The sequence below is a fragment of the Salvelinus sp. IW2-2015 genome, linkage group LG18 (assembly GCF_002910315.2).
Source record: "Salvelinus sp. IW2-2015 linkage group LG18, ASM291031v2, whole genome shotgun sequence".
In the NCBI taxonomy this organism is placed as follows: domain Eukaryota; kingdom Metazoa; phylum Chordata; class Actinopteri; order Salmoniformes; family Salmonidae; genus Salvelinus; species Salvelinus sp. IW2-2015.
Window position 1 is genome coordinate 18,009,188 of NC_036858.1, and position 26,769 is coordinate 18,035,956.

The window sequence follows — 26,769 nt, forward strand, 5'->3', positions numbered from 1 at the left end:
GGGAGAGAGGACTGACATGTGACTAAACAGAAATTGAATAATGTGTCCCTGAACAAAGGGGGGGTCAAAATCCAAAGTTACAGTCCAGTATTGGTGTGGCCACGCACCTGCATTAAGTACTCGCAAGTGCATCTCCTCCTCGTGGACTGCACAAGATTGCCAGTTTCTTGCTCTGAGATGTTACCCCACTCTTCCACCAAGGCACCTGCAAGTTCCCGGACATTTCTGGGGGGAATGGCCCAAGCCCTCACCCTCCGATCCAACAGGTCCCAGACGTGCTCATGGTTGAGATCTGGGCTCTTCGTTGGCCCATGACAGAACACTGACATTCCTGTCTTGCAGAAATCACAGCACGCAACGAGCAGTATGGCTTGGTGGTATTGTCATGCTGGAGGCGTCATGTCGGATGAGACTGCAGATAGGTACCACATGAGGGAGGAGGATGTCTCCTATAATGCACAGCGTTGTGATTGCCTGCCAATGAACAACAAGCTCAGTCCAATGATGCTGTGACACACGCACAGACCAGGAGGATCCCTCCAACTCCAATCGATCCGGATCCAGAGTACAGGCCTCGGTGTAACACTCATCTCTCTTCGACAACTAAACGCGATTCCGAAATCACCCACGGTGAGACAAAACCGTGACTCGCCAGTGAAGAGCACTTTTTGCCAGTCTTGTCTGATCCAGCGACGGTGGTTTGTGCCCATAGGCGACGTTGTTGCCGGGTGATGTCTGGTGAGGAACCTGCCTTACAACAGGCCTACAAACACCTCAGTCCAGCCTCTCTCAGCCTATTGCGGACAGTCTGAGCACTGAGATGGAGGGATTGTGTGTTCCTGGTGATCTCGGGCAGTTGTTGTTGCTGTCCTATATCCTGTACCGCAGGTTGTGATGTTCGGATGTACCGATCCTGTGCAGGTGTTGTTACACGTGGTCTGCCACTGCCAGCAGGACGATCAGCTGTCCCGTCCTCCTGTCTCCCCGTAGCGCTGTCTTAGGCGTCTCACAGTARGGACATCGCAATTTTTTGCCCTGGCCACATCTGCAGTCCTCATGCAACTTTGCAGCCTGCCTAAGGGACGTTCACGCAGATGAGCAGGGACCCTGGGCATCTTMCTTTTGGTGTTTTTCAGAGTCAGTAGAAAGGCCTCTTTAGTGTCCTAGGTTTTCATAACTGTGACCTTAATTGCCTACCATCTGTAAGTGGTTAGTGTCTTAATGACCGTTCCACAGGTACATGTTTATTAATTGTTTATGGTTCATTGAACAAGCATGGGAAACAGGGTTTAAACCCTTTACAATMAAGATTTGTGAAGTTATTTGGATTTTTACGAATTATCTTTGAAAGACAGGGTCCTGAAAACGTGYCGTTTCTTTTTTTTGCTGAGTTTATTTTACAAAAGTAAAATTAAATAAAAACCCTTGAATGAGTAGGTGTGTCCGAAYATTTGACTGGTACTGTATGTTGGACTACACTTACATAACAAATATCAGCCATATTTGCCTTAGTTTAGTAAATAATACTAAGACAATGAACGTCTATATCTGATTGCTTTCAGATAAATAACACATCCAGCTTTTCTTATATATAGCTACTACTCAAATAAGCTAAAAACTTCACAATTCACATACAGTGAAAATAATGAATATACATCTAAAAGATCATGAATTTGAAAACTAGCATCTCTTCCTTTTTGAAAACAAAAACAAAACCTTGACAATTGGTAGATACAGCGCATTCGAAAAGTATTCAGAACGCTTGCCTTAATTCTAAAATTGATTCAATTGTTTTCCCCCCCCTCATCAATATACACACAATATCCCATAATATGCAAAAACWGTTTTTTAGACATTTTTGCAAATGTATTAAAAATAAACAACTTAATCATTCTATTTACATCCGCTTTCAGACCCTGTACTCAGTACATTGTTGAAGAAAAGTCTTAGGGTATTCGAGCAGACAAGTATTGGCACAACTGATATTGTGGGGAGTTAGTTACTCTCCATTTTCTCTGGCAAATCCTCTCAAAGCTCTGCAGGTTGGATGGGGGTGTCGCTGCACAGCTATTTTCAGGTCTCTCCAGAGATGTTCGATTGGGTTCAAGTTCAGGCTCTGGCGACCACTCAAGGACATTGTCCCGAAACCACTCCTGCGTTGTCTTGGCTTGTGCTGAGGTCATTGTTCTGTTGAAAGTGACTCTTCGCCCCAGTCTGAGAACCTGCTCCAGAGCACTCAGGACTTCATCAAGGATCTCTCTATATATTGCTCTGTTCATCTTTCCCTTAATCCCTCTTGCCGCTCATCCCTGCCGCTGAAAAACATCCCACGGCATGATGCTGTCACCACCATGCTCACCGTAGGGATTGTGCTAGGTTTCCTCCAGACTGACGCCTGGCATTCAGGGACACAGGAGAGTTCAATATTGGTCAGAGTCTTTAGGTGCCTTTTGGCAACATCCAAGCGGCTGGTTGCCTCCTTTCGTGGATAAGTGGCTTCTGTCTGGCCACTCTACAATAAAAAGCCTGATCATGGAGTGCTGCAGAGATAGTTGTCCTTCTGGAAGGTTCTCCCATCTCCACAGAGGAACTTTGGAGCTCTGTCAGAGTGACCATTGGTTCTTGGTCACCTCCTGACCAAGGCCCTTCTCCCCGATTGCTCAGTTTGCCAGGAGGCAAGATCTAGGAAGATCTTAGGTTGGAGTCATAAAACTAATTTTCAACCATTCCACAAATGTCTTGTTAACAAACTATATGTTGGCAAGTTTGTTAGGACATACTTTGTACATGACACAGGTGATTTTTCAAACAATTGTTTACGGACAGATTATTTCAATTAAAATTCACTATCACAATTCCAGTGGATCAGAAGTTTACATACACTAAGTTGACTATGCCTTTAAACAGCTTGGAAAATTCCAGAAAAATTATGTCATGGCTATAGAAGCTTCTGATAGGCTAATTGACATCATTTGAGTCAATTGGAGGTGTACCTGTGGATGTATTTACAAGGCCTACCTTCAAACTCAGTGCCTCTTTGCTTGACATCATGGGAAAATCAAAAGAAATCAGCCAAGACCAGACCTATACAAGTCTTGGCATCCTTGGGAGCAATTTCAAACGCCTGAAGGTACCAAGTTCATCTGTACAAACAATAGTATGCAAGTATAAACACCATGGGACCACGCAGCTGTCATACCGTCAGGAAGGAGACACGTTCTGTCTCCTAGAGATTAACGTTACTTTGGTGCGAAAAGTGCAAATCAATCCCAGAACAACAGCAAAGGACCTTGTGAAGATGCTGAGGAAACGGGTACAAAAAAGTATCTATATCCACATAACCTGAAGGCTGCCGCCCAGCAAGGAAGAAGCCACGTCGCACCAAACTTGCATAAAATAAAGCCAGACTACGGTCTCGCATACTGCACATGGGGACAAAGATCGTACTTTTTGGAGAAATGTCCTCTGGTCTGATGAAACAAAAATAGAACTGTTTGGCCATAATGACCATGGTTATGTTTGGAGGAAAAAAGGGACGCTTGCAAGCCGAAGAACACCATCCCAACCGAGAAGCATGGGTGGCAGCATCATGTTGTGGGGGTGCTTTGCTGCAGAAGGGACTGGTGAACGTCACAAAATAGATAGAATCATGAGAACGGAAAATTATGTGGACATATTGAATCAACATCTCAAGACATCAATCAGGAAATTAAAGCTTGGTCGCAAATGGACAATGACCCCAAGCATACTTCCAACGTTGTGGCAAAATGGCTTAAGGACAACAAAGTCAATGTATTGGAGTGGCCATCACAAAGCCCTGACCTCAATCCTATTGAACATTTGTGGGCAGAACTGAAAAAGCGTTTGCAAGCAAGGAGGCCTACAAACCTGACTCAGTTACACCAGCTCTGTCAGGAGGAATGGGCCAAAATTCACCCAACTTATTGTGGGAAGCTTGTGGAAGGCTACCTGAAATGTTTGACCCAATTTAAACAATTTTAAAGGTAATGCTACCAAATTCTAATTGAGTGTATGTAAACTTCTGAACTGCTGGGAATGTGATGAAAGAAATAAAAGCTGAAATAAATCCTTTCCTCTACTATTATTCTGACTTTTCACATTCTTAAAATAATGTGGTGATCCTAACTGACCTAAGACAGGGAATTTTTATTAGGATTAAATGTCAGGGATTGTAAAAAAACGGAGTTTAAATGTATTTGGCTAAGGTGTATGTAAACTTCCGACTTCAACTGTATCTTGATTACATACGTATTCAATCCCCTGAGTCAATACATGTTAGAATCACCTTTGGCAGCTATTAGTCTTTCTAGCTTAGTCTAAGAGCTTTTCACACCTGGATTGTACAATATTTGAACATTACTCTATTAAAAATGTTTTMGGCTTTGTCAAGTTGGTTGTTGATTATTGCTACACAACCATTTTCAAGTTTTAGATTTTCAAGSCGATTTAAGTCAAAACTGTAACTAGGCCACTCAGGAASATTCAATGTCGACTTSATAAGCAACTCCAGTATATATTTGGCCTTGTGTTTTAGGCTATTGACCTGCTGAATGGTGAATTTGTTTCCCAGTGTCTGTTGGAAAGSAGACTGAACCATGTTTTCCTCTAGTATTTTACCTGTGCTTTGCTCTATTCTGTTTCTTTTTAACCTAGAAACTCCCTAGTCCGATGACAAGCATAGCCATAACATGATGCAGCCACCACCATGCTTGAAAATATGAAGAGTGGTACTCAGTGATGTGAGGTACTCAGCTGATGTAAGATGGGCTTTATAAATAAATTTGATTTGATGTGTTGTGTTGGATTTGCCCCAAACATAACGCTTTTCATCCAGGACACGAAGTAAAAAAAAAAAGCCAAGTTTTTTGAAGTTTTACTTTAGTGCCTTATTGCAAACAGGATGCATGTTTTGGAATATTTTTATTCTATACAAGCTTCTGTCTTTTCACTCCGTCATTTAGATTAGTATTGGGGAGTGACAATGTTGTTGATTCATGCTCAGTTTTCTCCTATTATAGTCATTAAACTCCTTGGCCTCGTGGTGAAATCCCTGAGGGGTTACCTTCCTCTGGCGAACTGAGTTAGGAAGGACGCCTGTATATTTGTAGTGACTGGGTTTATTGATACACCATTCAAAGTGTAATTAATAACTTCACCATGCTCAAAGGGATATTCAATGTTTACTTTTTTTTACCCATCTACCAATAGGTGCCCTTCTTTGCGAGGCATTGGAAAACCTCCCTGGTCTTTGTGGTTGAATCTGAGTTTGAAATTCACTGCTCGACTGAGGGACCTTACAGATAACTGTGTGTGTGGGGTACAGAGATGAGGTAGCCAACCAATAAACACGCTTTTTAAACATTATTATTGCACACAGACTGAATCCATGCAACTTATTATGTGACTTGTTAAGAAACATTTTACTCCTGAAAGTATTTAGGCTTTCCATAACGTAGTTGAATACTTATTGACTCAAGACATTTCAGCTTGTCATTTTTAATTAAGGTGTACATTTTCTAAAAACAATTCCACTTTGGCAGTATGGGATATTGTGTYTAGGCCAGTGACACATCTCAATTTAATCTGTTTAAATTCAGGCTGTAACACACAACATTTTGAAAAGTCAAGGGGTATGAATACTTACTGAAGGCACTGTATTTAAAACACAGGTAAATCATATTTGTGACTGCACTGAGCCTTTAAAGTCCGCAAAGTGTCCTTTCAAAACTCTCCTCTGAACAATCAAGTCCCAATAAAGTTTCCGACTCCTCGCCTGCCCTTCAGCGTGAAGAATGGCTGGGTTTCTGTGGTACAAGAAAATGGCTGTATATCGCTTCCCCGGGTCCTATTGTTTTGTTTATCATCTCATTGSGGTGCCAGACATAACAATGTAGAATGATGAAAGACTTTCGTGCAGGCATGCTTCTTCCAGTCTCTTTACGTTTGAACTTTTGACTTTTGGGTCCTGTTTTCCTGTTTTATGTATCATCTTGTTGGGGTGCCAGACATAACAATGTAGAAAGTTAAAACTTTCTCCCAGTTCCTCTGATGTTTGAACTTTTGACCTTTCGAAGGGTTCATCTTCACGGGGGAGATCACTCATCGCATGCTGACAGCCACACAGTACATCGCCCCCCTCATGGCCAACTTTGACCCCAGTTTTTCAAAAAACTCAACAGTGCGGTACATGGACAATGGTGAGTGTGTTTGTATGTGCGTATGTCTATATTTGTGTGTGGGTGGGTGGGTGTGGGAGTGTATGTGTGGAGTAAAGAAAAGGAAAAGTAGCACACTTTAGTTGCTCCGGTGTAATAATTTATTTTACAAACGTTTCAACAGCTTAGGGTTTTAGCTGATTTTATTTTTGTGGGTGCCGTTTGGGAGCCCTTACGTGACCTTTAATGTTGACCTCTGACCCTTGCTCTGTGCTAGGGGAGGTGTTTGTGGTGCAATGGGACAAGGTGCGGCTTCAGGGGCGCGAGGCAGAGGGAACCTTCACCTTCCAGGCTGCTCTCCATAACAATGGAACGATCGCGTTCAACTACAGAGAGGTGAGTTTTCTAATACAATATACTATAATAGGTCTTTTTTTTTTTTTACTGTTCAACGGATGATCTACTTCATATATTTTGACGAATCCAATGATTTGCTTCGCCATTATAATAGTTGGGGTTCGGTTCAATCGCAGTGAATTAAAACATGGGAATCAAAATAATAATTTGTGAATCGCGAACAGTAAAAGTACCTTCCCAGAAATTAGTTCCTTTTGCATCCTTTGATAGTTTATGTAGAAATTGTGACTACATGAACAATTCAATAAATATGACTTTTTCATATGAATAAACACTTGCTAAAGTGCCAAAATTCAGCATTTTGACATGTCCCTCTGGGCACGCTGTGACTTCTTAAAATATTTTAACCCACCTAACCCCAACATTTCTCCAAGTTTTCACCATCATTGTAAAGCCATAGGGACCTGGTGGATGAGGCTCTAGCAAATTACATTTTGGGAAAGCCCGGCAGAGTTCAAGTTGAACCATTCACGGGCCAAGTGAATGGTTCAACTTGAACACTGGAAAGTAAATCTGCCCCCATATATGAGTAGCTCTCAGTGACTGGAGATGCACACTGCTCCACATAATSAGTCTGTGTGCCAGTGTGTATAAGTGAGGGGATTGCAGTCCCCCTTGTCTGTTTATGTAAGCCACAACAGTTCTGACTAGAACATGACAACCCTCCAGAAATGGAGGAATGRCTTTAATGTTAGGGACACTGCAAGGAGTTCCAGGCAGTTTATGTGAGTAGAACGGTGATGGGGTCCCCACACTGTTCTGCCCTCGTGAGTTTCAACCCAACCCGAGAGAGATGCGTCCYTTGTGACTACTTTTCTGGATAAAACAGTGCCCATCTGGGAACCCTGTGACAGAAACATCCGGTGTCTCCAGGAGTGCAGTGCTACCATGCAGTCTATGGAGATGTTTGTGACGTATTGGGCTCAGACCTAGAGAAGAGACCCAGCATTGAAAGCCTCTCATATTCAAACGTCCTAATGGGATGACTACAAAAGCAGTCTCAGGCATGTTTTGAAAGAGACCAGGTTCCCTCTGCGAAACAGTGCTAGGCAATTTTGGAATGTTCTTATACATTCCACTGAAAGGCGAGCTTTGAATGAGCGTGGGAATCAGAACGCTCTTTGCTGTGTTTATTCTGAAACCTAGAAATGTCAGGTGTTCCAATAGTAGCTGACTGTGTTCTAAGACCTCTTGTCTCGATTGCGCACACAGCAGCCAAATGTCTATGTACGTCATCAGCCGAATGCCCCTTTCTCTGAGTGAGGCTATGGCTGCCTCGGTACACTTCGTAAAAACATGACGTGACCGTGAGAGGCCGAAAGGGAGTACGAGAAATGTGTAGATTACTAGGCCTTGAAAAGCGAATCTGAGAAATTTCCTGTGAGGAGAGTGTATTGAGATGTGAAAGTAAGCGTCCTTCAGGTCGACAGATACGAACCAATCACCTGGGCGCAGAGAACGTAGCAAAGCAGTGTGTGTCAACATTCTGAACGTGTACTTTCTCATGTGCCTGTTCAGAGCACGTAGATCTAGGATCGGGCGAATACCGCCCCCCTTTGTTGGAACCAGGAAATATCAATAGTAAAAACTGCAGTGGTTTTACTCGGGAGGAACAATTCTTATTGCCCTTTTCACTATTAGCAATGCGATATCCTCCCGGAGTATCCTCCCTGATTCCCACTGAGCCGGAGTGTATCATCTGCATCATCTCGACAGTGGGACCGAAAAGGTTTTTAGGGTCTACTGGAGCATCCAGGATCATCAGCTTCTCACTATCAGACACCGTGTATAGGTTGAGCCATTGAGTCCTCTCCTGGGATATCATGAGCACCATCGCTATTCCTGACACCTGGACAACGGCTTTAAGCAGACGAGGATTGAGGTCTGTGGCAACACAGGCCGCGAGGTCGTTGCTGAAGTCCTCCGACAGCAGGGCAATGGTGTCGAGCTGGTTGCCCAGCTAGCGCTAGCCGTCTTACCACGATTCCCAGTGGGGATATGCATTTCCTCTGGTGAGTCACCGGGGGCGCCGGCCCCCATGTTAGGTTCCTGTTGACTCAAGCTAACTTGGCGTGCTCTTCACAGTGGCTGGCTCTTCACAGTGAAGAGGGCACAGTGTGGACAGGAGCCAGGGGAGGCTTCCTGGGCATGTTGCAGCCCAAGGCAAGTGGAGCACACCGAGTGGGTGTCTTTGGCCGATATCTTGTTTCCACAGGAGCAGATTAGTACTGGGAGCTTCTCTTCGTTTGGGGTGGGAGATGTGTTTTTCGCCATAGCTTGGATGCTAAGTTTTGAGCTGTCCGGGAAAAAACTAGCGTGGTAGGCTAGTCCGTTAGCTAGCGATTTGTGGGTTATCTCCAACGGTGCCACTCGGTGTGACGGCCGGATACCATTTCCGAAACAACAGGTTAGAATAGATAGCCACCCTCTCTTGGCATTCTCTCAGCCAGCTTCACCTGGAATGCTTTTCCAACAGTCTTAAAGGAGTTCCCACATATGCTGAGCACTTGTTGGCTGCTTTTCCTTCACTCTGCGGTCCAACACATCTTAATTGGGTTGAAGTCAGGTGATTGTGGAGACCACGTCATCTGATGCAGCACTCCATCACTCTCCATGTTGATCAAATAGCCCTTATACAGCTTGGAAGTGTGTTGGGTCATTGTCCTGTTGYAAAAAAATGATAGTCCCACTAAGCGCAAATCAGATGGGATAGCAGAATGCTGTGGTAGCCATGCTGGTTATGTGTGCCTTGATTTCTAAATAAATCACAGACAGTGTCACCAGCAAAGCACCCCCACACACCCTCTTCCATGCCTCCCAGTGGTAATCACATATGCAGAAATCATCCATTCACCTACTCTGCATCTCACAAAGACAGCTGTTGGGACCAAAAAATCTCAAATTTGGACTCATCAGACCTAAAGGACAGATTTCCACCGGTCTAATGTCCATTGCTCATGTTTCTTGGCCCAAGCAAGTCTCTACCTCTTATTGGTGTCCTTTAGTAGTGGTTTCTTTGCAGCAATTTGACCATGATGTTGAGATGTGTCTGTGACCTGAACTCTGAAGCATTTATTTGGGCTGCAATTTCTGAGGCTGGTAACTCTAATGAACTTATCCTCTGCAGCAGAGGTAAATCTGGGTCTTCCTTTCCTGTGTCAGTCCTCGTGAGAGACAGTTTCATCAAAGCACTTGATGGTTTTTGCGACWTGCACTTTCAAAGTAATGATAGACTGTCGTTTCTCTTTGCTTATTAGAGCTGTTCTTGCCATAATATGGACTTGGTATTTTACCAAATATCTTCTGTATACCACCCCTACCTTGTCACAACATAACTGATTGGCTCAAATGCATTAAGGAAAGAAATTCCTCAAATTAACTTTTAACAAGGCACCCCTGTTCATTGACATGCATTCCAGGTGACCTCGTGAAGCTGGTTGAGAGAATGAGTGTGCAAAGCTGTCATCAAGGCAAAGGGTGACTATTTGAAGAATCTCAAATATAAAATATATTTTGATTTGTTTAATACTTTTTTGGTTACTACATGATTCCATGTGTGTTATTTCAGAGATTATGTCTTCACTATTATTCTACATGTATAAAATAGTAAAAATAAAGAACTGGCGACTGCATCCTAGATGTCAGACAGTTGTTTTCAGCATAATCTACGCATGTTCGCATAGGCCGATTCATGGACCGTCCATATCCCAGTTGCATCCGGTTTACATGGCCCAACTTCACATGTTCACTAGCACACAGTGCGCACAGGGAGCAGCGACGACGTCATCCAAAAACTTGTTAGGCATTGGATGAATATAACATATTCATATTTTCTGTGAGTGACAAAGAAATCGCCTCAGCGACAATTATTTGAATAACTCAATGGATGTTTTGTGCACAAAGGTGATGTCTTATTAGGAATTTTCTAATCTGACTTCTCTGTGTGGCCGTCTATGGAAATTGTCTTTCTGGGTCGGTGTCAGTTAAACCGCAATATTGAAACAAGACTAGGAGCAGTCAAAACTGTGCTTCTACTGGAACCCTGGCCGCTTGTTGTAGACCAGTGGCGAAGCCTGGGTATTGGACCTTCAGTGGGAAATACATTTTTCCAAAACGTATCAAACTAGAATATCAAGACAAATAACAGAATCATAGCATCACTTTATGTGCTCACCATTATATCTAGCTCTAACGCAAGAGGAGCACTGCTTTTTGATGACATCATTAATGAATCAAACAGGCCTGAGCTGCACTAAAGGCTGCCACTGGCACCGGAGTCATAACAGTACCGGAGCAACAACAACCACAATGTGCACCCAACTTATGGTAGCCCACACCATCACTATCACTACCAACAATAGCAACAACAGTCAGTGACACGTCGAAGGATGTGACAGCTAGGCCCGTGGTCCTGAAAAGACAGAGACTGTAATACCTGCACACTCCACGTAGGAGAGAGCATTTTTTATAAAACATAGGCCTATATAGCACAGCCAAAGAAAGCAGTCACACAGAGCAAAATAATAAAAGCATCCCATTCACTCGGACATAATAAGCTAGTAGGCCCCAATCATGACAATACAAAACCAACCATTTAGCATTTCCAAATTCTAAAAGTACTAATATTAGCTAGCTACTTCCCATTGCATACATATTGTATCTAGTTCTGCACACAAAGTAACCGGGGATATAAAGTTTAAATGCAACCGTGTTTTACCCAGTCACAGTCACCCAATATTTTCAGAGATAACTAACAGCAAGCGAGCTGAAATAATAAAACAGTGGCACTCACCAGATGATGATCATTTGAAACGTAGCTTCTTGCTGAAAGTTCATCTTGAAAAGGGCGAAACTAACAGATTAGCAAACACATCCTCCTCAATAACACCTGCGCTCTAGCCTAAAACAGAACCTTGCTTGACCGTGGGAAAACTAGTGCTCACGCCATAGAGCCCCATAGTGGATGCGTCATAATACCCATAAAACCTAGTGGTCAAACACGGAAATGGTTCCAATAGTTTTTGTTCACCATTGTGGATTTCAGAACCACTTCAAACAAGGTCTGTGTTTCATGTAGGCTTTCCCTGGCGTGACGTTTCGATAGCTGTGTACAGTAAATCTCGAACAACTAGATTTTTATCAATATATTCCGCTCTATTTACTCTCAGATGAGAAAATGCTAATTAGCATCAAAGTAGACATCATGCAAGACTACAAATCCCTGCAAGCTCCGGCATGTCATCTCTAGCTGACACCTTTGCGGTCAGCTATAGCTAGCTATCAGCTAGCTATTAGCTACCTTGATCCAAAACAAAATATATATTGAAATTGTTATTTACTGTTCCATATTTTATTTAACTAATATTTATTGTTTTATTTATGCATTTGCTCTCGTCTTTTACAGAATACTATCCTAGTAGTAGACCGATATTTACAATGTACCATGAATAAATACTAGGCTATAATATCAACATACCCTTATTTTACCTGATCCTCTTCTCCTTCAGCTGGTGGAGGTCTATATTTAATCTCTTATCATTTGGGCCAACGATATGAATAAATTTAAATCAATATGAACAAAAATATCAATGCAACATGCAACGATTTCAAAGGTTTTATTGAGTTACAGTTCATATAAGGAAATAAGTCTATTGAAATAATTGGATTTCACATGAATGGGCAGGAGTGCAGCCATGGGGGGGCCTTGGAGGGCATAGGCCCACCCACTTGGCAGCCAGGCTCAGCCAATCAGAATGAGTTTTTTCCTCACAGTAGGGCTTTATTACCCCTCCCCCCTCAGACAATCCCTCAGGTGAAGAAGCCAGATGTGGAGGTCTCACGTGGTCTGCTGTTGTGAGGCCGGTTGGACGTGCTGCCAAATTCTCGAAAAACMATGTTGCAGGCAGCCTATGGTAGAGAAATTAACATTACATTCTCTGGCAACAGCCCTGGTCCTGCAGTAAGCATGCCAATTGGACGCTCCCTCAAAACTTTAGACATCTGTGGCATTGTGTTGTGTGACAAAACTGCACATTTTAAAGTGGCCTTTTATTTTCCCCAGCACAAGATGCACATATGTAGGGATTATGCTGTTTAATCAGCTTCTTGATATGCCACACCTGTCCGGTGGATGGATTATTTTAGCAAAGGAAAATGCTCACTAACGGGGATTAAAACAAATTTGTGCACAAAATTTGAGAAAATAAGCTTTTTGTGCGTATGGTACATTTCTTTTTTTTCAGCTCATGAAACATGGGAACAACACTTTACATGTTGCATTTATATTTTTGTTCAGTGTATTTCAATTCATGGTGTCAGAAAGCTCTGCGGAATAAAGCAATTCAGAACTAACTTGTTGACATGCTCTGTATCTGATTAAAAACCAGATTAACTCATTGCAGAATGTATCCATAATCATGAATCATGAATAAGCATACACCTAGTCACCCATCAATTACATTGTTATAAATAAATCAAAATAGTAAACAATGCATACATATGCCTTTTATACATGACATAACATATAAACATCTGACTCGAAGTAAAAATTACATTATTTATTAATCAATGCCACAAACCTGGGACATCTTAGAGCACCAACCATAGGAACTATTATTACTATCTGAGATCGCACAGACTCTTCTGCTCTTCCATTTTAGGAAATAGACCAGCACAAATAACACAAAATGTCAAACAGGCTGCGTGGTTATAGCGTTGAACTGAGCTGACTTGTTTTTACTGCTCTCCTACCAACCTCAGCAAATTTCTTTTAAATGATTTGAATCTCTTATTTTAAATCCTCGTAACACGAACAGCAATTTTCTTGGACAATTTCAGGTGTATCTACATCCATTATGAATCGACTTAAACATAGTCCTCCTAAAATAAGAAGAACATATTTTATCGACAACTTGGTCCAGGCTAGGCCAGGAAAGCCAGCTCTACTAACCTAGTTAGCCCTGCAAGCTCAGCTAGCTGTTCACACCACGAGTCCGACATGGCAACCAATGATGTCGACAACCTAAACCAGAACCAGAACCAAGGAGTTTTGGAAGCAATGTCTGCCATGAGGGCAGACTTTTCCACCAAACTCAAAGGTGTCCTAACAGTGATTTAGAGAGGTTAAACGTGACCTTCAAGCCTACTTCACAAACTTGGACGAAGCAGAGCAACGCATTAGCATGGTGGAAAATACTCTCGTCACTGTCAAAACAACGACCGAAAAGTTGGATAAACAGATGGCAGACCTTATTTCAAAACCAAGCTTGCTTGAGAACCACCACATGAGGTCTAATTTGAGACTGGTTAAATCTACCCGAAAAAGTGGAAAATGGTGATGCAGTTGCATTTCTCAGGAGATGGCTTCCCGAGGCTTTGGGGCCAAATGCCTTTCCGGACCCCCTGCACATTGAAAGAGACCATCGGCTTCTGGCTCCTACTGGCCCGAGAAACCACCCTCTACTCGAGTCCTTATCATGAAGTTTCTCAAGCCAGGGCCAAGGGCAAGATGATGTATGGGGACCAAGAAATCATGTTCTTCCCTGACCTATCCTCGGACCTGCACCGAAAAAGAAACGGTTACGAAGGGGTCAAACACAAGCTCAGGTCCCTCAACATTGCCTATGGAATAGCCTTCCCAGCTTAAAACTACATCTGACTTACAATGGACAGTCACACGAGTTTTGAATCTCCCTCTCAAGCCAAGGTGTTCATCTGTGGCATACAATGTGAATCTTCATCCTAGTCATGTTGCCACTGTGAAGTCTACCACCACTCTGGACTACGGAGAATTAAACCACCTTGGATTATGTGACTGTTGGCAATAGTACTGTAGCTAGCATAACAGTTAAGTGAGTAATAGGCGAGCTAGCCCACTCAGTGTCCTTATATTATTTGTAGCCTGTATGTGCTCATCAGTTAGCTCAGTTTCTTCTGTATTTCAGGCTAGATAGCTGTCCATTGAACATTTGACGTCATGTTTATTTTTGTTATGTTGATAATTCTCTTCCATTGGATGACCTAAAACTGTAAAATGCCAGCGAGTATGTTTAGCTCCATGTCAACAGACTCAAAATGACTAAGGTTACCTTATGTTCGAGCCTTAAAACAGCGAGACCTTATTAATTCATTCTGCACGACCGAGAAGCATCAGGACTACTTTATATGAAGACTTAAGTTTTGATCATATTCTTGGACTAAAATAATTGACACTCACGTGCAAGCCGGACCTCATGTGCAAAGGGCATTTGGTTAACGTAGCACATATTAAATGGTACCTATTTTTCCTCACGTAGCCTGTTCATTTCGGATCTTTAATAGTTTTTTGGGGATTATAAACTTATCATGGTATACCATGTTCACGCTAACCGAGACACTCACTTGAGGCTACCGAGTGGCGCAGCGGTCTAAGGCACTGCATCTCAGTGCTTGAGGCATCACTACAGATGTCCTGGTTCAAATCCCGACTGTATCACATCTGGCCGTGATTGGGGAGTATAGGTGGCGCCACATTGGCCAAGCGTCGTCTGGGGTAGGCTGTCATTGTAAATAAGAATTTGTTCTTAACTATATATTTTCGATAGGATTGAGGTCAGGGCTTTGTAATGGCCACTCCAATACTTGACTTTGTTGTCCTTTTTGCCACAACTTTGGAAGTATGCTTGGGGTCATCCAGTTGGAAGACCCATTTGCGACCAAGCTTTATATTCCTGACTCATGTCTTGAGATGTTGCTTCATATATCCACATAATTGTCCGTCCTCATGATGCCATCTGTTTTTGTTAAGTGCACCAGTGCCTCCTGCAGCAAAGCACCCCACACAAATGATGCTGCCACCCCTGTGCTTCACGGTTGGGAATGGTGTTCTTCGGCTTGCAAGCGTCTCTTTTTTTCCTCCAAACATAAAGCTTTTATGGAACAGTTCTATTTTTGTTTCATCAGACCAGAGGACATTTCTCAAAAAGTACAATCTTTGACCCCATGTGCAGTTGCAAACTGCAGTCTGGCTTTTTTATGGGCTTTGGAGCAGTGGTTCTTTGCTGAGCGCCTTTCAGGTTATGTCGATATGGACTCGTTTTACTGTGGATATAGATACTTTTGTACCTGTTTCTTCCAGCATCTTCACAAGGTCTTTTGCTGTTGTTCTGGTTTGTACTTTTTTCACCAAAGTACGTTCACCTCTAGGAGACAGAAATGCCTCTTTCATGAGCGGTATGATGGCTGCGTGGTCAATGGTGTTTATACTTGCGTACTATTGTTTGTAAAGATGAAAGTGGTACTTCAGGCATTTGGAAATTGTCCCCAAGGATGAACCAGACTTGTGGAGGTTTACCATTTTTTTATCTGAGGTCTTGGCTGATTTTCTTTGATTTTCCATGATGTCAAACAAAGAAGCACTGCGTTGAAGGTAGGCCTTGAAATACATCCACAGGTACACCTCCAATTGTCAAATTATGTCAATTAGCCTATCAGAAGCTTCTAAAGACATGACATAATTTTCTGGAATTTTCCAAGTTGTTTAAAGGCACAGTCAACTTAGTGTATGTAAACTTCTAACCCACTGGAATTGTGATACAGTGAAATAATCTGTCTGTAAATTATTTGTGTCATGCACAAAGTAGATGTCCTAACCGACTTGCCAAAGATTCCAAGAACACAGGATGAGATGTTACTATCCTTGTGCAAGCACTTCCAAGAGTTCATAACAGTGAGCCTGGTGAAATTTGGGGAGCGCATCGTCAGTAGTGTACCTTTGGTTCCTAGGGTGTTCGGCCTTTCACACTATACACCCTCCCCAAAGGCGCCAGCGACAGGGTGATCAATCCTACGTTGCGTCCCATTCCCAATTAGTCATAGGGTTGCTTGTTGTTATAGCCAACATCCCATGGGACTATGCATGGCAGGGGGTCCTCCTCCCTGAGTAAGCATTGTTGACCGCATACCTCTGGCCCTCTCACTTCGGGCCCAGCTGGGGTCTTTCCCTTCATCCAGAGCAGTGACTGCTGGCTTCTGCCGCCTCTGATACAGCTTTTGATTGCCGAACTGGCTCTGGCCCTTAATTCTCTAAGAAGTCTGGTTTGTGATGTTGCCACAAAACCTCTGCAGCCCACCTCCACTGGTCGGACTTCTGTGTTCCAGCCATGATGCCGTGCTTCGGCAGCTAGATCGGCATAGCGCAGATGTTTTCGCTCATAAGCCTCATCTACTGAGTCCTCCCAGGGTACTGTGAGCTCAATGATGAAGACCTTCTTGAGCGAACGGGACCAGAGCACCATGTCAGGTCTTAGGGTGGTGGTTGCGATCTCCGGAGGAAACACAAGTTGCCGGCCAATGTCAGCTAGCATTTTCCAGTCGCGGGCCAAGCGCAGCTGGTCTCGCTCTAATGGTGTAGAGCTGCTCTTCAGTGGTTTAGCCCCTTCACGGACAAAGGTCGTCCGTAAGGGGTGTGATGCTGCTGGGGGTGGTAGGGAGTTGGTGGCAGCTCGCTTGTCCTCCAGGGCGGACGCAAGGTTTTTAAGGACTTGGTTGTGACGCCAAGTGTAGCGTCCTTGGGTGAGGCTTGTTTTACACCCTGTGAGAATGTGCCTGAGGTTGGCTGGCATGGAACAGAGGCCACAGTCCGGATCTTCACCATACTATTGGTGAAGATTAACTGGTGTTGGAAGGACGTCATATGTTGCTCTGATGGAAAAGCTCAACCGCCTCGCTTCCATGGCCCACAGATCCTTCCAGCTGATCTTCCTCTTCTCCACACTGTCCCATCGAGTCCACTGTCCCTGTTTGGCAAGAGAGACTGCCTTGGCCCACCTTGCAGCCTCCTCCTGATGGCGTACTTCCTGCACTACCATCTTCCGCCGCTCTGGTGCAGTGGCCTTACTCCAAGCAGCACGGCTAGTTAGCCCAAGGCCTCCTCTCCCTTGCTGAACATGACCCACAATGTCAGCATGTCTGAGGGCTGCTGTTGCCTCCTGGACTGCTTTTCCTGGCCTCCATTTGCGCCCAGTTGCCAAGGTCGGCGCGTTGTTGCTCACCACTGGGTCTCGAGATTCATTCAGTGTCATCTGGAGCCTGGTTTTTGCACACTTGAATTCCTCTGTTAGACTGGTGAGGGGCAGCATGAAGACACTATCTCCATAGAGGCCTATGGTGGTAAGGCATCGTGGAACTCCGAGCCACTTCTTTAAGTAGCCTGTGACTCCTCTTTCCATCTTCTCCACTGTTGAGATTGGAACCTCATACACTGCTAGGGGCCACCTTCATACTGGCCCAGCTGATGTTCTCCTCGAGMTTTTTGAGCAGTCTCCTGGTGCATGGGACAGTGGTGGTCAATGTTGTAATGTCGTCCATGTAGGCTCTGGAGGGAGGGAGGCGGAAACCAGAGTCGACTCGCTGTCCACCAGCAACCCATTTTGAGGATCTGATGATAACCTCCATTGCCATTATGAATGCCAACGGAGAAATGGTACATCCCGCCATTATACCTACATTCAGGCACTGCCATGAGGTGGTGAAGCAGAACTGCAAATCCTGGAAGTACGACTTCACCAGGGTTGTGATGGTGTCCGGTATGTGGAAAAATCTGAAGGCAGACCWCAGGAGTTCATGGGGCACAGAGCCAAATGCATTGGCGAGGTCGAGGAAGACTACATGGAAGTCCCTTTTCTCCACCTTGGCCATTTGGATCTGGTGCCAGATCATGCTGGAATGTTCCAAGGAACCCTGATATTCCTGCCTTCTGTACAGATGTATCGACATACGCATTCCTTTGCAGGTCATCCTCTGGGCAATGACCCTAAAGAAGATTTTACCCTCGACATTCAGTAAGGAGATTGGGCGGAATTGGCTAATGTTCATTGCATCCTTCTCCTTAGGCATCAGGACCCCGCCTTTCCTACGCCACACTTTGGGTATTATCTTCTTTTGCCAAGCTGTTCTCATAAGCCTCCAGAGGAACCTCAGGACGTCTGGTGCATTCTTATACACTTTGTACGGGACTCCATTTGGCCCCGGGGCTGATGCTGTTCTTGCCCGTCMAACTGTGTTTTCCACCTCTTTCCATGTCGGAGGGCTGGTCTCAATATGATGTTCCGGGGGTTCAATGGGTGGGATATCTGATGGGATGGCCAGATGTTCATGTCGCTTTGAGTCAAAGTTTGTTGTTATCAGGTGCTCCTCTAGGTCTTTCTTTGTTGTTTTTAGAGCTCCACTTTTTTCCTTCGTGAAGAGACTTTTAAGGAACTTGAAGGGATCTTTATAGAATCGAGTTCTAGTTTGTTCTTTCTTCCTTCTGCGTTTCCGTAGGTTCTCTGCTCTACGGAGGGATGCCAACCGGGTTTTAATGTCAGCCTGAAGTGCCTCTATGCCCTCCTTTTCCACCTCCGAGGCCGTCTTCCACTGTTTCTTAAGCTGTCRCCTTTCTTGAACGAGGCGCTTGATTTCTTGTTGCCTCCTGGAAACTGGTGGGGTTGGAACCTTTCTCCCGCCTTTTGCCTCTTGCACTCCAAAGCTTTCTGTCCCGTACTCATAGATGATGTCCCCCATCCTCTCCAACTTCTTCTCCAATGTGCCTCGAAGTTTCTCGAGGGTCAAGGTAAGGTCAGTATTCACTGCTTCCCACAACTTCTTGTCACTGGCGCCAGGCCACTTCACATACGGTCTGTGCACTGGTAGTCTCCTCTCGACTGCAGGTCTGGGAGGCTGGGTGAGTTCCACTCCTGTTGTTGGTTCCACCTCAGTTGTTACTTTGGTGCTTGAGTTTACGTCCTCCATGACAGTGGTACTGATGCACTGCAAACTATGGTTTGCTTCCAGTTGCTGTGCTTCATTCGACTGATTTGATCGCTTTCGCAGAAAGTGCGAGGCCTCTGTCTCTCTTTACCCAAACACCCCTTCTTCCCCTGGTGGATCCTCAACCCAGGGTGTGATGTAACTTTCGTCCAACCACAGACACATACCTGCATCTGTTTGTGGCCCGCTGTTGCAGCGGAACTTGTGACAGTTGCTGCTGTGCTCTCKTTACTCGTAGTCGTTTCCGGTCCAGTCGTTACCATGTTGTCAGCCGATGAGTCATCTTCCGCCCCCGCTCTCGCAGACTCTAGGGGTATTCTCGTATGTTGACTTTCTGTAGCTAAAGCGGGTGTTTCCAACATACTGCGAAGCATGGGAAACTACAGAAATGGGAAGCTACCCCATGACTGTCCCAGTGGGGTCTATTCCCTCCTGTCAGCCGTCTCTCCGTGCCGCCACAAGGACTTTCCCCTGTTGTCAGCTGATCTTTCTCAGCAGTCACTGGACTAGTCCAGATATTCCGATTCCAAGAACACAGGATGAGATGTTACTATCCTTTGTGCAAGCACTTCCAAGAGTTCATGAACAGTGAGCCTGGTGAAATTTGGGGAGCGCATCGTCAGTAGTATAGTTCAAAACTATAGTTCAACAAGACATTTGTGGAGTGGTTGAAAAACAAGTTTTAATGACTCCAACCTAAGTGTATGTACACTTCCGACTTCAACTGTATATGTTTGTTTGTTCAAACAGACCTTTACTTATTTTCCTCACTACAAAATATTAACCTCTCTGCGCACAGATCCCTTTAGCGGGATCATTTTCCTAAACAACCGCTGAATTGCAGGGCGCCAAATTCAACAATATTACTAAAAATATGTATAATCATGGAATCACAATTGAAATATACCAAAACACAGCTTAGCTTGTTGTTAATCCACCTATATATGTCCAGAATTTGTCCATATGTATGAGTTGTCACAATGGTAGGGATTAAATACATTATCCTAGAGGTGTTGGCAGACACAATGTAAGTAACTTAATTTATGTCCCCCTAATTGCCCTGAATACCATGGTTAATCCTACAGCTATTGGATGCAGTAATCATGAGTCTATGAACCAGAGTAACACTGTTAGCATTGAYGCGGTGAGCGCTAGTAGGAAGACCACTTTGTGCAGCTCACCCTGCACTATCAAGTCTACTTCTGAAAAGCTTCCCAGTAAAATATTAAAAACAATCAAGCAACACAGAAAAGTGTTAAAAATAGCCCATAACATGTGCAGTCTGAGAAACAAGGCCCATGAAGTCAACAACTTGCTTGTAACAGATGACATTCATATTCTGACTATCTCTGAAACTCACTTAGATAATACCTTTGATGATACAGTGGTAGCAATACATGGTTATAACATTTACAGAAAAGACAGAKATGCCAACGTAGGTGGTGTTGCGGTGTATATAAAGAACCACATTCCTGTAAAGCTTAGAGACGATCTAATGTTAAATACTGTTGAAGTAATATGGCTACAGGTTKATCTGTCTCACCTAAAGCKCATTCTTGTGGGAAGCTGCTATAGACCACCAAGTGTTAACAGTCAGTATCTGGATAATATGTGTGAAATGCTTGATAATGTATGTGATATCAACAGAGAAGTATATTTTCTGGGTGATTTTAAATATTGACTGGCTCTCAACACAAACTGCCCACTCAAGAAAAAATGTCAAACTGTAACCAGTGCCTGCAACCTGGTTCAAGTTGTCAGTCAACCTACCAGGTTATTTACAAACAGCACATGAATGAAATCATCAACATGTATTGATCACATCTTTACTAATGCTTCAGAAATTTGCTTTGAAGCAGTATCCAAATCCATAGGATGTAGTGATCACAATATAATAGCCATATCTATGGAAAAGACCAAGTTCCCCTTCGGCACATACTCTTTTTACAATTCATCGGCGGGCTGTTCGGCTAATATAGTGTATAAGAGGTCACACAATGAATTTTGCAGTGATTCACATGTCAAATAAAATAAATTTTATTTGTCACATACACATGGTTAGCAGATGTTAATGCGAGTGTAGCGAATGCTTGTGCTTCTAGTTCCGACAATGCAGTAATAACCAACGAGTAATCTAACCTAACAATTCCACTACTACCTTATACACACAAGTGTAAAGGGATAAAGAATATGTACATAAAGATATATGAGTGATGGTACAGAACGGCATAGGCAAGATGCAGTGAGATGATATACAGTACAGTAATATACATATACATATGAGATGAGTAATGTAGGGTATGTAAACATTATATTAAGTGGCATTGTTTAAAGTGGCTAGTGATACATTTTACATACATTCCATCATTCCCATTATTAAAGTGGCTGGAGTTGAGTCAGTATGTTGGCAGCAGCCACTAAATGTTAGTGGTGGCTGTTTAACTTCTTAGAGCTAGGGGGCATATTTTCGTTTTTTGGCTAAAAACACGTACCATTTGAACTGCCTATTTCTCAGCTCCCGAAACTAGAATATGCATATAATTGTTCAGATTAGGAGAACACTTAAAGTTTCCAAAAACTGTCTTAATGAATTGTCTGTGAGTTAAACAAGAACTGATATTGCAGGCGAAAACCGAGGAAAATCGCAATCAGGAAAGGGGTGCCCGCTGTTCTTAGAAACCTCTCTGTTGCTTATGCATCCGCTATTGCCCATATAAAGGGGAATATCAACCAGGACTTCTTTTCTACTATGGCTTTCCCTAAGGTGTGCAACAGCCTTTAGTACATAGTTTCAGGCTTATTACTTTTGAAGAATGACCGTGAACCGACGGCATCATTGGCGTAAGTGAATAGGTGGGGGTCTCAGAGTAGACTGTTGCCAAAAGAGAAAGGCAGCGCATTGGTTAGCTTCCGCGGTCCTAGTGAAAAGCGTCCAACTGTCGCGCGGTTGATATATTATCGAATAGATATTTTGAAAGAACACTGCCTGAGTATGGATTATAAAAACGCGTTGAGCATTGTTTCTGTGGACATTATGGGATATAATTTGGAATTTTTGTCGGCGTTGTCGGCGACGGCGCTTTTTCGGTGGATTCCTGGGCATAACGCATCAAACTTAACGGAGCGTATTTTGGACTATAAAAAATATGCTTATGGAAAAAAGGGAACATTTGTTGTTTTAACTGGAGTTAGTGAGTGAAAACATCCGAAAGATCATCAAAGGTAAACGATTAGCTTTGATTGCTTTTCTGATTTTCGGACCGGAAGTTAGCCTGGATGCTAGGTGTACTTATTGTTTTGTGAGCGCATCGATAAACTTACCACAACGGCTTGTATTGTTTCGCTGTAGACATTACATTTCAAAATCTGAGAACGACAGATAGATTAACAAAAGGCTAAGCTGTGTTTTGCAATATTGCACTTGTGATTTCATGAAATTATATTATATTATATACCTGTGGCGCTAGGCTAGGCTATGCTAGTCAGCGTTTCTGATGACAATTATCCCGGATCCGGGATGGGTGGCAGTCTGATGGCCTTGAGATAGAAGCTGTTTTCAGTCTCTCGGTCCCTGCTTTGATGCACCTGTACTGACCTCGCCTTCTGGATGATAGCGGGGTGAACAGGCAGTGGCTCGGGTGGTTGTTGTCCTTGATGATCTTTATGGCCTTCCTGTGACATCGGTGGTGTAGGTGTCCTGGAGGGCAGGTAGTTTGCCCCGGTGATGCGTTGTGCAGACCTCACTACCCTCTGGAGAGCCTTACGGTTGTGGGGGAGCAGTTGCTGTACCAGGCGGTGATACAGCCCGACAGGATGCTCTCGATTGTGCATCTGTAGAAGTTTGTGAGTGCTTTTGGTGACAAGCCGAATTTCTTCAGCCTCCTGAGGTTGAAGAGGACGCTGCTGCACCTTCTTCACCACGCTCGTCTGTTTGGGGTGGACCAATTCAGTTTGTCTGGTGATGTGTACGCCGAGGAACTTAAAACTTACTACCCTCTCCCACTACTGTCCCGTCGATGTGGATAGGGGGTGCTCCCTCTGCTGTTTCCCTGAAGTCCACAATCATCTCACCTTTGTTTTCGTTGAGTGTTGAGGATATTTTTCCTGACACCACACTCCGAGGGCCCTCACCTCCTCCCTGCAGGCCGTCTCGTCGTTGTTGGTAATCAAGCCTACCACTGTGAGTGTGCATCCGCGCAAACTCTGATGATTGAGTTGGAGGCATGGCATGGCACGCAGTCGTGGGTGAATAGGGAGTACAGGAGAGGGCTCAGAACGCACCCTTGTGGGCCCAGTGTTGAGGATCAGCGGGTGGAGATGTTGTTACCTACCCTCAGCCACCTGGGGGCGGCCCGTCAGGAAGTCCAGTACCCAGTTGCAACAGGGCGGGGTCGAGAGGCCGGGTCTCGAGGCTTGATGACGAGTTTGGGGGTACTATGGTGTTAAATGCTGAGCTGTAGTCGATGAACAGCATTCTCACATAGGTATTCCTCTTGTCCAGATGGGTTAGAGCAGTGTTGCAGTGTGGTGGGCGATTGCGTCGTCTGTGGACCTATTGGGTCGGTAGACAAATTGGAGTGGGTCTAGGGTGTCAGGTTAGGGTGGAGGTGATATGGTCCTATGTGTTGATGTGTAAAGAATATTTGTTGGTCTGTGGTGTGTAATGAGGAGCAACCAGACTTTTCTGCACTTGACACATTTCTGAAATTGCTTATTCCAGTTACTAATAAGCACATACCCATTAAGAAAATGACTGTAAAACCTGTTAGATCCCCTTGGATTGATGATAAATTGAAAAATTGTATGGTTGAGGAGGATGAGGCAAAAGGTATGGCAAATAAGTCTGGCAATTTTTTTAATTTAAAAAGCTTTGGAGCAGCTTAAATACGTTTTTTGGGAAAAGCCAACTCGGCTCCATCATTCATTGAATCCGATGCGACTGGCTCATTTATCACAAAACCCACTGATATCTACTTTAATGACTTTTTCATTGGCAAGATAAAAGCAAACTTATGAGATGACATGCCAGTAACAAATGCTTGACACTAAACATCCAAGTATATCTGACCAATTTATGAAAGACAATAATTGTACTTTTTGAATTCCGTAAAGTCAGTGTGGAAGAGGTGAAAAAATGATTGTTGTCTATCAACAATGACAAGCCACCAGGGTCTGACAATGCTAGATGGAAAATTAGCTGAGAGGAATATAGTGGACAATATTGCCACTCCTATTTGCCACATCTTCAATTTAAGCCTACTAGAGAGTGTGTGCCTTCAGGCCTGGAGGGAAGCTAAAGTCATTCCGCTACCCAAGAATAGTAAAGCCCCCTTTACTGGCTCAAATAGCCAACCAATCAGCCTGTTACCAACCCTTAGTAGACTTATGGAAAAAAATGTGTTTGACCAGATACAATGCTATTTCACAGTAAACAAATTGACAACAGACTTTCTGCACGCATATAGAGGAGGACACTCAACAAGCACAGCCTTACACAAATGACTGATTGGCTGAGAGAAATAGATGATACAATTATTGTGGGGGCTGTCCTGTTATTATACCCTGACTACACCGCTCGCATCACGTGCGCAAGCATTGCAAAATAAATGTAGGAATCTATGTTATTCAATTACTGCGCGCGCCAACGAGCGTCTGCGTTGCCAAGGGCTAAAATAGAAGTCAGTTCTATTTGTGACGCAGATCGCGCTACAAGTCCTGCCTCTCCCATCTCCTCATTGGTTTATAGAAGCAGGTACCCAAGTGCCATCTCGTCATTGGTTATACCCACGTGGGTGATTGAAAGACGAACTGTGTTGTCAGTCATCGTGGTAATACTATGAAAGTTTAGATGCCAATCACCATATAAGTTCAAAGAAGAAAACGCCTGGAAGGAGGAGAGATTTTTTATTTATTTATTTTTATGTCACCTTTATTTAACCAGGTAGGCAAATTGAGAACACGTTCTCATTTACAATTGCGACCTGGCGAGATGACTAGAAACGATTCGGTTGACCGTTTTATGTTTGGATTAATTGTCGGAGTAGAGGACCTTGTGCATTTCAGGTAAAATAACAACTCAATGTTTATATCCCAGGACAAATTAGCTAGCAACAGCAAGCTAGCTAAATAGGGCATATTAGCTAGCAAGTGCAWGCTTGCTAGCTAAATTGCCATAAATGTTTAATGCTTTTCGACCTGTCCCCAAATTAATGTAATTGGTTCAGAGTTTGTTTTGATATTTTAACCTGTGTGTCGTGATCGCGTTTGGTGTGGAGGGACAAAATAAATGTATGCACGATGGTGCACMCGCYCAGCCGGTTTGGGTTCCGTGTGGACTTCAGTGCAGCTTTTGACATTATCGARCATAGTTTTCTGCAGGAAAAACTGATGTGTTATGGCTTTACACCCCCTGCTATAATGTGGATAAAGTTACTTGACTAACAGAACACAGAGGGTGTTCTTAAATGGAAGCCTCTCAAACATAATCCAGGTAGAAGCAGGAATTCCCCAGTGTAGCTGTTTAGGCCCCTTGCTTTTTTCAATCTTTACTAACGACATGCCACTGGCTTTGAGTAAGGCCAGTGTGTATATGTATGAGGATGACTCGACACTATACACGTCAGCTACTACAGCGACTGAAATGACTGCAACATTTAACAAAGAGCTGCAGTTAGTTTCAGAATGGGTAGCAAGGAATAAGTTAGTACTAAATATTTCCAAAACTAAAAGCATTGTATTTGGGACAAATCATTCACTAAACCCTAAACTACATCTCGTAATGAATAATGTGGAAATTGAGCAAGTTTAGGTGAGTAAACTGCTTGGAGTTACCCTAGATTGTAAACTGTCATGGTCAAAACATATTGATACAACAGTASCTAAGATGGGGAGAAGTATGTCRATAATAAAGCGTTGCTCTGCATTCTTTACAACACTATCCACAAGGCAGGTCCTACAGGCCCTAGTTTTGTTGCACCCGGACTACTGTTCAGTCGTGTGGTCAGGTGCCACAAAGAGGGACTTGGGAAAATTGCAGTTGGCTCAGAACAGGACAGCACTGCTGGCCCTTAAAAGTACACAGAGAGCAAACATTAATGACATGCATGTCAATCTCTCATGGCTCAAAGTGGAAGAGAGATTGACATCATCATTACTTGTTTTCGTAAGAGGTGTTGACAAGCTGAAGGTACCGAGCTGTCTGACACCCATGCCTACATGCCACCAGAGGTCTCTTCACTGTCCCCAAGTCCAGAACAGACTATGGGAGGCGAACAATACTACATAGAGCCATGACTACATGGAACTCTATTCCACATCAGGTAACTGATGCAAGCAGTATAATCAGATTTAAAAAGCAGGTAAAAATACACCTTATGGAACAGCTGGGACT

General features: G+C 43.7%; 1 protein-coding gene across 1 annotated transcript in view; it reads left to right on the top strand.

Moving 5' to 3' along the window:
* Positions 1 to 26,769, top strand: part of plxdc1 (plexin domain containing 1) — a 112,851-nt gene that overhangs the window by 42,606 nt on the left and 43,476 nt on the right. Inside the window, exons 5-6 of the mRNA XM_024006917.2 lie at positions 6,096 to 6,218; positions 6,454 to 6,572. Coding sequence (XP_023862685.1) covers positions 6,096 to 6,218; positions 6,454 to 6,572 — 242 coding nt within the window. The remainder of the gene's footprint in view (positions 1 to 6,095; positions 6,219 to 6,453; positions 6,573 to 26,769) is intronic.